Source organism: Martes martes, assembly GCF_963455335.1.
Source record: "Martes martes genome assembly, chromosome: 18".
Classification (NCBI taxonomy): Eukaryota; Metazoa; Chordata; class Mammalia; order Carnivora; family Mustelidae; genus Martes; species Martes martes.
Window position 1 is genome coordinate 274559 of NC_137906.1, and position 14836 is coordinate 289394.

Below are 14836 nucleotides of genomic sequence, written 5' to 3' on the forward strand. Positions count from 1 at the left end.
TTGGTCTGTAGCTGTGACCGAGATATTGCACTTACTTAATTTAGAACTTGGGCACAAACAGAATGCATGTCATTCTCACAGCGTAGGCACAGGGAGCTCTTCTGCTTCCGTGTCTGAAAACACTTTCTTCCCAACTAGCACCTTTTCCATAATCTCAGACAACAGAGGCATAGGCAATATAAGATGTGATAGGAAATCGATTCAGGAGAAGTATAAAGTAAGACTTGGGAGCTTCAGTGAATGGTTGGGTTTCTAGCCAGGTAAGGCCAAACCAGGAGGAAAGTAGACAGTGGATAATGAGTGAAAGACACCAAAGCATCATCTCATATACATCGCTTGATGAAAGTATTCATCCTCATCAATGTCCACCCTCCTTTCAAGGTAAGTTGCAGTCATGTCTGCTAACATGGGGGTTTGGGCTACGTAAGGAGCAGGAGCAAATGGATTAGCGTTTGTTCTTCACAAATGTTCTTCACAGACAGCCCAAGATAATCACTGCCCCAACCTGGAGTCGAGACTCTGTACCCTGGCATCCCAATGGGACATAGATAGATAGCCCTGTGATTGACTATCTGAAGGGCCTTGAGGGAATCCAGCGTAGGGGAACCGTGCCTGTGTGGTCCATGCGTTGTCACTCCTCCTGGTGTCAACTGATGACAAGTCTGCCAACCAGCGGCACCTTTCCCTTTCACTCAGAGGCAAGACATGGAAAGAAGGCCGTCAACAAAGGTGGCTGTGAGGATGTTGGTCAAGCTGCCACGCTTCCAGGAATAAACAAGTTTTGGAAGCCAGGCCGCAGGGAATGAAGGCCCTGAATCGTACTCCTAGGCAGAAGTTGTTTCCAACTCCAGCCGATCATTCTAAACATTTTGGAGCCAAGGTCCCTAGGCAGACAAAAGCGTTTTGGCTGAAAATAAAGTGGCTCAGTTGATAATTTGGTTGAAAAGGTCAATTGGGGGCGCCTGGGTGGCTCAGTGGGTTAAAGCCTCTGCCTTCGGCTCAGGTCATGATCCCAGGGTCCTGGGATCGAGGCCCGCATCGGGCTCTCTGCTCGGCAGGGAGCCTGCTTTCCTTCCTCCCTCTCTCCCTGCCTCTGCCTACTTGTAATCTCTGTCTGTCAAATAAATAAATAAAATCTCAAAAAAAAAAAAAAATTTTAAAAAAAAAAAAAAAAAAAAGAAAAGGTCAATTGGTTTAAAACAAATATTTTAAATCATTGTTCTTTCCATATGTAATTTTAGACCAGAGTAAGTTCTGTTTATGTATCTTTTTGTATATATTTAAGCATATTGATCTGTTTTTAACAATTTTCTTTTTCTTTCTACAATTTCTATTTCATGTTCAGCCAACTAACTCTTCTTGCCATGCTGTTTGTAATAACAGTAAGTCCAGTGCAGATGTGAATTGATTAAACATAATTTGATTTATCCATAAAAGTGGATATTTTACAACCTTTAAAAATTATGGAAATGTATTTGTTGACATGGAAATGTGTTCATGATATGCAGTGATGAAAAAAAAAAAAATACAGAGGCCTGGGTGGCTCAGTTAAGCTCGGACTCTTGATTTTGGCTCATGTCATGATTTCAGGATTGTGAGACCAAGCCCCACATCAGGATCCACACTGCTTAAGATTCTCTCTCTGCCCCTCCCTCATTTTCTCTCTCTCTTTAAAAAAAAAAAAGAAGCAAAATACAGAAGAGTATTATGGTGTGATTCCATTTTATTTTTCCAGGATAATTTTTGGCATAATTATTAATGGTGCTCCCTTTTACTGTTAAGTGTCCTCATTAGGATGATAATCATATGTCCCAGCTACAAGGGAAAACACTCTTTCAGCTTTTATAAGCATTCCCTATGGTTGAAAGACCAAGACTAGTGCATGACTTACATTTGAGAAAACTAAAACCGTCCAAGGTCCAAGAACAGCTAGCTGATAAAATGGCTTTTATAGGTGAGCCAGGAGAAACTGTTGAGTTAGGATCTGTCTGCACTTTGCAAGATTGTCAAGCCAAGGTATCATGGGTGTTTACGAGTCATCCAACATCTTTGATCTTGTCCAATAGGATTCATTGCTGTAGGGACGGTCCCAGGGTACTATCCAAATAAAGATTTATCTATCCAGATCATGGAAATGAGAGGAGAAAGAGAGGTCCAGCTAAAACCTCCCAAGAGTCATGAGTTCCTATTTAATCTTCTGCCAAGGTGAGAACGTGAAGCTACTCAGTCATACAAAAATCTCTTCCTCCACACAGCTTCTACCCTCAAACTCTTGTTAGATGGAAACTAAACAGGGGCACCTGGGTGACTTGGTCGGTTAAGTGTCCAACTGTTGATTCTGGATCAGGTCATGATCTCAGGGTCATAAGATTGAGCCCAACAACAGGTTCTGTGCTGGTGTGGAGCCTGCTTAAGATTCTCTCTCTCCCTCTGTGCCCCCCCCCCCAAAAAAGAAGGGAACTAAACAACAGTGAGTGAAGAAAGAGGTAGCCAGGGAAATAATTAAAGTGGGAACAAGAAAAGAGAGCACAGCAGCCAGGGGAAAAAACGAGCAGGAAGAGAGTAGGATGCAGAAAGAGGCAGGTGGTGGGGAGAAAGGAAGAATATGACTCTTAACAGCCAAGGGGAAGGAAAGGGAATTAATTTTGGAGTTTTGATTATTAAACAGGTGACTGAACACTTTAATTAGTGATTAGAGACTGTGTTTGTAACTTAATGTAACAGTAGGAGTATTTGTTATCTAAAAATTAGGGGGAACCATGGAACCTGCCCAGATCTTCATCCAGACGCATAATAAGAATGCCCCCATTAAATTAAGTTTGAAGAAGTAGTAGGAGACTGAAATGAAATTTTGTTTTTATCACAATCCATGCTTGTTTAGAATATGATTTACATTTATATTTGAATGAAAATGGAAAAAAATTTGGCAAGACAGGCTCCAAACTATTAAAAATAATGACCTCTAAGGGGCTGAAATTCTTCCTTATTGCATTTCCATATTATTTGAATGTGTTATTACAAGCAAGTATTCATTGTGTCATTTTAAGCAAAAGATAAAAATATGAAGAAATCCTTTTTAAATAAACAGGTCTCACTGCACTATAATAGAATAATCCACAGATGAAATTTATAAGGTGGAGTACTTGGACCTGTCTTCCCCAAGTATAGTCTTTCCTCTAATATCTCCCACCTCTAAGCACAGAAATTTCTCTGACATTTCTCGTTCTCCTTTCCATTACCTTTCAGCTATAGATACTCCTGGATGATCTCTTCTTATGATTACCATACATGTGTTAAATTTCCCCCTGCTCACTGCTTTCCATCATCCTTTTATAGTCTCCCTTGTTACATGGCCATATTTTAAAACTTACGCCACATACGCCTTGTCCACATTACTATATGTTTCCTGTGGTAATTCGTTGTGCAACAGTTTCTTTTTCAAAACAGAGGAGATGGCAAAGTATTTGTATGTTCTGCATTTCTTTTAGATGGGGAGAGTAGACCTGAAATCAAAAAATCGACTCCAAACCAGAATATTTCTGATGAAAAACAAAATCATGACATGATAATGGAGAGACTAACAGGAGATAGTTTCTGGTACTCCATCTTGGGAGGACTCTGGGATTTTGATTACCAGTTAGAGTTTAACCAAGAAAACCAGCGGAGATATTTAGCACAAGTATCTTTCACCCACAAAAAGATCACACAGGAGAGAAGCCATGACTGTAATAGATTTCGAGAAAACTATAACATGAATGCAAACCTTATTACGCATGAGAGAATTCCTTCAATTAAAATACCCCTTAATTCTGACACACAAGGAAATAGCATCAAACATAATCCAGACTTGATTTACTATCAGGGAAACTATGTAAGAAAGAATCCCTATGAATATAATGAGTGTGGAAAAATCTTCAATCAACATATTCTTCTCACTAACCATATTCATACTGAAGAGAAACCCAGTGAATGTGGGAAGGTTTTCAGCCACAACTCATCTCTTATTCAACCTCAGATACTCCTTACAGGAGAGAAGCCCTATAAGTGTGATGAATGTGGGAAAAGATTCAGCCAGAGGATACATCTTATTCAACATCAGAGAATTCACACAGGAGAAAAACCTTTTATATGCAATGAATGTGGAAAAGCCTTCCGTCAGCATTCATCCTTTACTCAACATCTGAGAATTCATACTGGAGAGAAGCCCTATAAATGTAATCAGTGTGGTAAAGCCTTTAGCCGTATCACATCCCTTACTGAACATCATAGACTTCATACTGGAGAGAAACCTTATGAATGTAGTTTTTGTGGGAAAGCCTTCAGCCAGAGGACACATCTTAATCAGCATGAAAGAACTCATACAGGAGAGAAACCCTATAAATGTAATGAATGTGAGAAAGCCTTTAGCCAGAGTGCACACCTTAATCAACATAGGAAAATCCATACTCGGGAGAAATTATGTGAATATAATAAATGTGAGAAAACCTTAAGCCCCAGTCCTTCACTTACCCAGCAGCACATAACTCATGACGGGGGAATCATATGAATATATAAATCTGGGAAAACTTTTGGTCAGATCTTTTCAACCCTTTCAATATCAAATTATTTACAGAGGAGAGAAAATTTAAACTTTTAATGCATAGAAACTAAATAACTTTGGGTCTTAAATTAGTAGTGTATTCCAAGGAAAACTTATAAATAGTGAAAATAACTTACTTTATAAATAAGATTATATTAAGAGTCACGTTCCAAATCTGACATAAAGCTTTTTTCAATGACCAGAAATCTTGTAAGCAATAATCTGTAATTATTCACCTGTAACTTTTATGATACAAAGTTTTTAAATTATGTAAACATTGATTAAGGCAATGATGTAGTGTAACCAGTCACATAAACTTGAAATAAACATAAAGGCAGTATTTCTCAAATTTTCATCATTTGTGTGTTTCCTTTACAGTTTTTATCATATTGTGTTTACTTAGTATTTTCCTTTAAATGGACTACGAATTTTTAACCTTGTCCTAGGAAATAGTATTTGTGGAAGTTATGAGTTTTATATGTCAATTATATTTGTTCTAAAATAAATAAACAGATATTTATCAAAATATATATAACTTCCTAATTAAAAGTATCTATTTGATGTACCACCTAAATCTGTACCTTTATTTGAGAAACAATGTGACAGGATATGACGGTGTTTGTTTATTTGTTTGTTTTTTAGCAACTTTTGCATTTTCATCAAACAAGTCCTAGGATCACTTTAAGAAGAGTCTTGGGGGAGACCAAGGGTCATAGTGATGGACTTTAAAAAGTGATTCAGAGAAGTCTACTTTTCTATCCTGTTGTTCTAGTTTAAATTTCCTTATAGCAAACAGATTGTTTTCGCTAAAATGAGTATTTCTGCTCTATTTGTGGGTTTGGAGAGAGAGAAGTTTCTTCTTGTTGTTTTGTGTTGCTTTTTTTTTTTTCTATAATGACCAGGGGCTGAGAGTGCCTGCACCTCCCTGCACATCTGTGAAAGACAGTCGAAGTACGAGACTATCCCAGATGTTGAGCTGTGGTGCCATCATGAGGATAAGAACTTGGGAAGAGCCTAACTGGCTTATATAAACAACTAAGGAAGTATTACTAATTGGCTTAATAATTCATTTTATTTATTGAAATATGTGTATGTAACACCTTTCTCCAAAAAGAATTTAAGGTGGTTAAATTTTATTTTTATGAATACTGCCCTGTTTAACAGGTTATCACCTTTTGATGTTACAAAGCATTATAAATGTAAACCGTCATGACCCACAAACAGCTGCACCTTTGGGGCTGCTTCAGTTGCTTGGTTTTCTGGTTTTCTGTCTCCTAAGGCATGGCTTGAAGAAGCCATGATGCTAAGGTAGGGCTGCATTTCCCCTTGCTTCCTCACGTTTTTTCTTCTAACATAACTCTCAGCTCAAAGGCTTCTCTGACTTTTTCCCTTTGAAAGACTAGATTTTATAAAGTTCTTGGGGCAAAGCTGAAATAATTAAAGATTTAAAAAACCAAAACACTAAAAACAAAGAAAGTAATGAAATGAACTCATTTTTCACAAACTTTTCAAAGTACATTTATGCCCCATGCATCAGTGGATGTGGAATAGTTAATAAAATCCTGAGTTACTATAGTCAAGAAGGATTTTTAATAGTATTTTGTGTTCAAATGTCTGTGTAGTAGGGGTCCACTTTCAGGTCAGATATGTCTGGAAACAGCCACCAAAATGAGCTACATTTAATATCCATTTGCCGTAAAGAGGGCACCCAGATTTCAGAAAGAGAGTGAGCCAAGGTGAAATGTCAGACAGTGCAGGTATGTATTAAAAGCAGTAATGGTTAATTACAATTGGTAAAGGCTTTGAACAAAGTTTAATTTTGCAACCAGAAAAAAAAAAAAAGGCCTATCCACAAAGAGTGTTAAGGGTTCCAATACAAGGCAGTGTATCAACACAGGTGAAAACAATGGGATTTTCAGGAGAGTTTCAGCAGAACTTAGGTAATCCTAGAAGAGAAGTGTCTGGACTTTTCCAGACCACAGTTGCCCAAAGATTTTCACCAATTCATCATCATAAATAAGAATTAAAAATTAGAAGCTTATTAAATTTCTTTGGGTCATAAATGATGATGCTTATCTTAGTTGTACAGTAAACTATATCATTCTGGGATCAATTTATTTTCATGTCCTTTGTTCTTTTCAAAATGTTAAAGAGTAAACCCTTAGTATATTGATTATATATTGTTCTTGGAGTAGAGAAGCCAGAGGAATAGTTACTCATTCAAAAACCTGTTAGTTATGACTTATTTCTGTCTAGGAGGGCAAGACATTACCCTTTCACATATCTTAGTTCATTTGGTCTATCCAACTATGTCCATTGGTCCTTTATGAAAAGAGATATTAAAGCTTATACATAATAATAAACTATTAATTCAGGATTTCTCATTAGAAATGTCACTAGAACATGGATCACCTACTGGTTCAGTGAATAAATATAGTTCCTGGAGCAGCATTTTATAACACATGAAAAATATTTGTTGAATATATTAAAGTTAATAAAGCAAAAGGTTGCTGCTCACATTAAAATCTGTGTGACTTCCTCAGAACTTCAGAATGTTAAAGGATCATCAGGTTGATAGATTCTCTTATGTCCAAAGGCCTTGTGGGCTTGGAGAAATATATTTGTTACTATTTATATTTTGATTAGTGTTTATTAGTTTAAGATACACATTCTTTAAGCAGCCAGTATTCCTCTAATTATTCACAGCTGTGAAACTAATAAATAAAAACTTAGGAATTTAAGATTGTATCAAATGTTTTAAATACCTTAAGAAACAGGGGAAAAGGGGCGTCTGGATGGCTCAATCAGGCATCTACCTTTGACTCAGATCAGGATCCCAGGGTCCTGGGATCAAGCCTCAAATCGGGCTCCCTGCTCAGTGGGGATTCCTCTTCTCCCTCTCCTGCTCCCTCTGCCTGTGCTCTCTCTCACTCTCATTCTGTCAAATAAATAAAAAAGAAGAAAGAAAAAAGAAACAAGTAAAAAAGGGGCACCTGGGTAGCTCAGTTGCTTAACCCTTTGCCTTCAGCTCAGGTCATAATCCTGGACTGGTGGGACAGAGCCCCACATTGGGCTCCCCACTCAGCAGGGAGTCTGCTTCTCCATGCCCCTCCTCCTGCTTGTGCTCTCTCTCTCTCTTTCTCTCAAACTAATAAAATCTGTTTTTAAAAAAAGGCAAAATATAACCTGAATATTAATTATACCAAAACCATTAAAATATTACCTACATGGATTTAATTTTTTTTTCTTACCCTTATTTGAATACTTTACCAGGGCTTCAGTTTTTCCTTTGTTTGTAGGTTTAGGTTGTTCTTTCCAGGTACTATTTGAAAACCTTCCTTGGGTTCTAGTAATCTTATCTAACCCAAACAAGAATAATACTGTCAGACAAATTAAGTTGCAATTTATGGATTAACACCTGGCTGACTCTTAGGTCATCCATAAAACCTAGGTGCAAAGACTCTTCTTGGATCTCCTTTTATACCAAAATACTATTTATTATATCATGGGGGCATTTTAAGACCTTTTTATACAGATATGAAATTTTGACTCTTGAACTTTTCCAAAACCATCTGTCCCATTGTCCTGTCATTTTGGTATAGGAATTTTATTGACTAGCATTATTTAAAGCTTCTTTTAAAATTTTCTTATACATTACCAGGAGAAATGGCACAACCTCTCTGGAAGGGCATTTGGCAGTATAGAACAAACCCATTCTAGAAATTCACACTGAAGATACACCGCTAATAATAATAAAATAAATATATATATATATAAAATATATCCAAAGTTGGTTATTAAAACACTGGAGGAAAAAACTAAATGTTTACATAAGAAATATTGCTCAACAAACTATGGTACATCCACACAGTAACGTTCTATGCATCTGAAAAAGAATAAGCTAATCTGGAGTGAATGATACTTTCAGAATATGTTAAATGAAACAGGTGTGGGAAAGCGTACACAGAATGTTACTTTTGTAAGAAAGAAAAAGAATGTACATGTATTTGATTATCTTTGCACACATAAATACAAGAAGGACTAACCAGAAACAAATAGGTCACCTATGGGAACAAGAACAGGGTTAAAGGGATTGGAAAGGAATGAAACTTCTCTGAATATATCTTTTTATATTTTTGAGTTCTGAACCATTTTAGTGACTTGCAGATTCAAAAATGAAGATTAAATTAAAAATGATAAGTTTCTCCCTATCCTTGAATACAAAACGGTATACAAATACAAATGAACCTAATTGTATAGAATATTGATAATAACCACACAGAAAAAAAATCATCCCAATCAATTTTTAACACAGTGCTGTCATTGTAGGCAGTAAAGACCAAAAAAATTCAAAAAGCAATCTCAAACTTGTTAGCAAGTTTGTTGTTAGTGGTGATATTATTTCTACAATTACAAAAGTATCTAGTGTGTACTGTAGCATTTGGCAAGTCAATCACTGATGTTGCTGGAGTGGGGACCAAGGTTTTCACTGTGGGAGAAAGGGGATACAAACAAAGAATGGGGGGAAAGAAGAAGCTCATTGGTTTTTAGAGGTTTCTGTTGTATGCCTGTATGCATGCACACAGGCTTCTCTATGTGTATTTGAATATACAGATAGCTACATCCTCTACAGTATTCTGGAAGCAAAAAAATCCCTGTAGCAAAATGCTCACCTAACACCTAGATCTTGGTTTCTAAATATCATTCCCCACTGAAACTTCTTGGAGAATTTGCTGATCCAATAACTGAGATAGGAAAAGTACAGGTAAGCCTGGATCATACTTTTTTTGCCAGAAAGTAAGAAATTCACAAAAACTAATGGAGGCAAGTTCAGAAAGACACAGACATCAGCTTAACAAGGTTCCCACTGGCTAATTTTGGAAAAATGTGGACTTCAAAATGAATGGGAGGAATAAAACAGTAAATTTAAAAATCCGTTAGTCCATACAAATACAAAAAGTCAAAATTTTTAAAGGGGTGAATGCAAAAAAAAAAATCTATCTCAAAAACATACTTAGTGAAAGAAGCTAAACTTAAAATAGATAACATAGGATTCCATTTATGTGAAGATCTAGAATAAACAGTGTTAATGTATAGTGATTGAAATTAGGTCAGCGGTTGCTTCTGGAGATGGCTTGACTAGGAAGGGACATGAGGAAATTTATGGAAATGTTCTGTTTTCACAGTGATCTGTGTTTGTGTGTGTGTGTGTGTGTGTGTGTGTATTCATCAAAACTGATGAATACTTAAGTTACATATGCATCTCACTGTATGTGGACTACATCTCAAGCAAAAAATAACATTTAAATGTGATGTGGGGGGAAAAGGAAAGCTCTTTTTTACAAAATCATGCTAACTAAAAAATGTAGCAGGTGTAATAGAGATAGAAAAAGTACTATTCTATAACCACGTTGGCAATAATTGAGAACCACGAATGAATGCTAAAACTCTTGGCTGAAAGTTTGTTTGGAGAACAATATATTCACACAATCTCAAAAGCATCTCCCCAGCAATGACTAATTATTAATTTTAATTATTAAGTATTAATATTAATCACTAAGTATTCATTACAAAGGAAATTACAATGGAGAGATCTGGCAGACCCTACCTACCTCCATCAAAGATTAAGCTAATATCAAAATTGGTTTCACTTATAATGAAATCTAAAAAAAAAAAAAAAAAAAAAAGCAAACAAAAAGTAGAATCAGACCTAGAAATACAGAGAACAAACTGATGGTTGCCAGAAGGGAGGACAGTGGAAGGAAGGACAAAATGGGTGGAGGGGAGTAGATGGTACTGGCTTCCAGTTATGGAATGAATAAGTCACAGGAATAAAAGGTACAGCACAGGGAAAATAATCGATGGTATCGTAACAGTGCTGGAGGGTGACAGGTGGTAGCTACACTTGTAGTGAGCACAGCATGGAAGGTATGGAGTTCTTGAATCACTGTGTTGCACACCTGAAGCTAATGTAACAATATGTGTCAACTATACTCTAATTAATTAATTTTTAAAGTAAAAAAAATGGGACACACTGAAATCATGTAACTAGTGATAATAATGTTCTGAGAAGGACATATCATATGTAATGTTCCTGCAAATAACATTAGCCTGAATTCACACATCAGGAACCCTCAAGCAAAGTCAGATTGGGAGTTATTTTGCAAAATAGTTGGCTTACACTCTTTAAATGTCAGTGTCATTAAAAAAAAAAGGAAGAAAACTGCAAGGAAAGTAAACATGACAACTAAATGCAATGCATGATCCTTGGTTAAATCCTGGGTCAATTTTTATTAACTCTATAAAGAACATCATTGGGATCATTAAGAAATTGTGGCTATGGACTCATAATATTGTATCAATGTGAAATTTTATCATTTCCCTGTGGTGATATATGAGGATGCAGACACATGATAAATGGAGTATTTATGGTTCAAGTGTCATTGTCTGCAAGAAACTCTCAAATGGTTTCCAAAAAAATACATGCCTCACACACACGTGCATGTATCTGTATATACACACATATATATCAAGTGATTGTGTGTGTTTATGTATAAAATATAATAGCAAGAGAGAAAAAAGCATCCAAAATCTTAACAATTGATGAATATTTGAGTGAAATGTTCATGGATTTGAGTGAAGGGTTTACGGCTGCTCAATGTACTATTACAATTTTTCTGTGGGTTTGAATTTTTTAATAAAAAACCTATTTTAAAAAACAACATTCATTGAACCTTTAAAAAGGCCCAAAGTTTATAAAAAAATAATTAGCAGATGAAAGAAGTGGTATTCTAATGTAGGAAGAACTTGAACATTTTATTGAACTGAGAATTTATAAGTTAGAGCAAAACCCCATAAGAATACACCTCCTGATAATGACGTTTTGAATAGAGCCTGATAGCCCAATCAGCTACAAGATCCGTGACACTCCTGACTACCACTCTTCTCTTCCTCTAATTCAGTCTTTTGATACTTCATCTTACACAATTGTATGCAAGTACACATTTACATTTTACATAAATACAATGCTATAATTTAGAGCATGCTGCCATCTCGTAAGATGAGACCTAGAAAGTCCAGATTGCCAAGATATGAGAGATGGCTGAGTGACATGGAAGGAGCACAAATAAGACAGAAAGACAGATATGCGAGGCAAGAATGATTTGTCTCCGAGGCCCACAGAGCCATGTAAAAAATGAAGTTTAAAATATTCAGTAGGACTGACAGGTAGAGAAATTGAGCAACACCTAGGGAGGGATAAACCTTAACAACTTTTAAAACCTTCGAAGTAAATCACACTGAACAGCCTCCTCATTCTCTCATTTCTCAAATGCCAGTATACCCAAGGGCCCGCCGATTCACCGAAGGCAGACACCTGAGAATCACCCTAGGTTTCTCTATCTCACCCTCCACTTCACATACAATCAGGTGTGAAGTCCTCCCTGAAATAACTAGATTCAAATCCTTGACCATGTTCCCGGTGGGACTCCTGAAACAGAACCACAGATGCATTCCTGTGGTACAAAGTCATTTGTTCAAGAGGTTTAAGTCTGTCAATATTATTACAACTTTATTTGAGATACACTGTTTTCCCTTGGATCCTTGAGTAACAAAGAGGACAAAAGCCTGGTTAGCTGTGGCGGATGTTATGGGTCCATTCCCTAAGATCTGTTCCTTTCCTCCCAAAATAATAGAATCCCCGCTTTTTAACTGTGCACTTAGCCTCTCAGAATAAATGTCTCAGCCACCCTTGTGGCTACATGTGACCACATGACTGAGTTTTGGCAAATTAAATGTAGGTAGAAGTGTGACTAAATTCCTAGAAGAGTCCTTAAAGGAAAGTATGCTCTTCTTCCCTTTCTCCGTTCCTACTGACTAGAATATAGATGGGCTAGCTGCATCTTGGCTTATGATGTAGAAACTATAGGTTGAGGATGGAAAATCAGCAATATAGGAGCAGAGTTGCTGGTAATCACAAGGTTGCCATTCCAGCTTTTCACTGTGTAAATGTGGATGAGAGAAATAAACTTCTGTCTCCTTTAAGTCACTGCTGTTTTGAGAATCATGCATTCGTAGACAACTTCATTCTACCAAATACAGTAGATCTTTTTAAAGTTTTGTTGTCATCATGATGCCTGTGGTCATGAAGTCAGTAGACAATTTGATGATGTAAGCCCGATGTCAGCAACCCTTTCTCTAAAGGGATAGGTAATAAATATTTTTACGCTTTGGGGACATACAGTTCTTTGTTGGAATTACTCAGATCTCCCACCATAGCACTAAGGCAGCCATAGAAAATAAAATCATGGATGGGCAGGGCTGTATTCCTGTAAAACTTTATTTTCAAAACATGCGTAGATATCTTAAGTATAGAGAGCAAATTGGTGTTTGCCAGAGGGGAGGCGCGTGAGGGGGTGGGTGGAATAGGTGAAAGGGACTAAGGGTACCAAGTAACAGGCAGAATCGTTTAGTCTAGTTAGGAGGAGTCAAGAGGGCGGAGAAGTAGCAGCTGAGACGGCATCAGGCAGCAGGAAGTCAGCTAGACAGCTTATCAAAACATTCCGAACACCTACAAACCCAACAGATCCAAGAGAAGAAGAGCAGCAATTCTAGAAACAGAAAATCGGCCACTTTCTGAAAGGTCGGAGTGGCGGCAAAGTGAATCCAAAGAGACAGGAAGGTGGACCGCGGGGGGAGGGGCTGGCAAGCGGCGGAGCGACGGAGCACAAAATCAGGACTTTTAAAAGTCTGCTCCATTGAGAGACGTCGCTCCAGAGGCTAAGCCGGGGTGCAGCGCACGCGGGGACAGCATGATCTCGGGTCCCGCGGGGTCACAGAAGGATCGGGGGTGTCTGGGTGTTGCAGAGCTCACAGGTATTAGAGCGGGGAAGCCGGCTACGGAGACGGAGCCGAGGAGTGAGCTCTCAGCTTGGGGTTACCTTAAATTGTGGTCCGTGGCACAGGCCGCTGCTGTGTGAGGAGAGACCCCACAAGATCCGGGGAGGCCCCCCCTGGAAGGGCGCAGGGATCTGCGGGGTTTGGAGACTCCGGGCTGGGCTGTGTGCCAGAGACAGAGATGCTCGGTCACAGGCTGGGTGAGCTTGGAGCACGGCCGGAGACCAGGGAGGCGGGAGTGAGTGAGCGCTTTCCTCCGAGGGCGCACTGAGGAGTGGGGCCCCGAGCTCCCGGCTCCTCCAGCCAGAGACTGGGCGGCCGCCATCTTCATTCCCGTCCTCCGGACTCTACGGAAAGCGCTCAGGGAACAAAAGCTCCCGAACGCGAATCCGAGCGGATTACTTAGCCGGGCCCCTGGCAAGGGCGGTGCAATTCCGCCTGCGGCAAAGACACTTGAGAATCACAACAACAGGCCCCTCCCCCAGAAGACCAACAAGAAATCCAGCCAAGACCAACTTCACTTACCAAGGAGAACAGTGGAATTCCAGAGGAGGAGAAAGCAAAGCATGGAATTCATGGTTTTCTCCCCATGATTCTTTGGTCTTGCAAAGTAAATTAATTTTTTTTATTTTATTTTTTTCTTCTGCTAAATTTTTTTTAACTTTGACCCTTTCCTCTTTTAACATTTTTTAACTAGTTTATCTTAACAATACCTTTCATTTTAAAAAAATCTTTTTTGAACCTTCATTATTATACTCATATTTTATTCTTCATTGTATATAACTTTATTTTTTTGTGTACACATACAGTTTTTTCTTCTAAAAAATTTGGGATACTTCTTCTAATAGATCAAAATATACCCTAAATCTAGCACAGGGTTTTGTTCTAGTCTCCAGTGTGAGCAAATTCTCTCCACTTTCTTTTTCTTTATTCTCCTAATCAACTTATCTTATCAACTCCTTTTATAGAAATTTAAAAAAAAATTTTCATCTTTATAGTCATACTCATCCCTTCATTGTGTTTACCCTTATATATGTTTTTCATTCTTTAAAATTTTGGGAGGTAGTTTCTTCTAAGAGACCAAAATACTCCCAAAATTAAGTGCATGACCGTGTTCTATTCATGAGTCTAATATATATTTTTTTCTTTTTTATATTTTTCCTTTATTTTTTTTTCTTTTCTTTTTTTTGTATGTATGTATGTATGTATGTATTTATTTATTTATTTTAAATTAAATTTTTTATTTATTTTCAGCGTAACAGTATTCATTGTTTTTTCACCACACCCAGTGCTCCATGCAATCTGTGCCCTCCCTAATACCCACCACCTGGTTCCCCCACCCTCCCACCCCGCCCCTTCAAA

General features: G+C 37.8%; 2 protein-coding genes across 2 annotated transcripts in view; both read right to left on the reverse strand.

The window, feature by feature from the left end:
• Nucleotides 1-13817, reverse strand: part of LOC308359687 (uncharacterized protein) — a 36395-nt gene extending 22578 nt beyond the window's left edge. The window contains exon 1 of the mRNA XM_080830919.1: nt 13519-13817. Coding sequence (XP_080687045.1) covers nt 13519-13805 — 287 coding nt within the window. The 5' untranslated portion in view covers nt 13806-13817. The remainder of the gene's footprint in view (nt 1-13518) is intronic.
• SEPTIN14 (septin 14) overlaps nt 1-14836 on the reverse strand; it is a gene marked incomplete at both ends in the record, with an annotated part of 375063 nt that overhangs the window by 172416 nt on the left and 187811 nt on the right. The gene's annotated exons all lie outside the window — the stretch shown is intronic.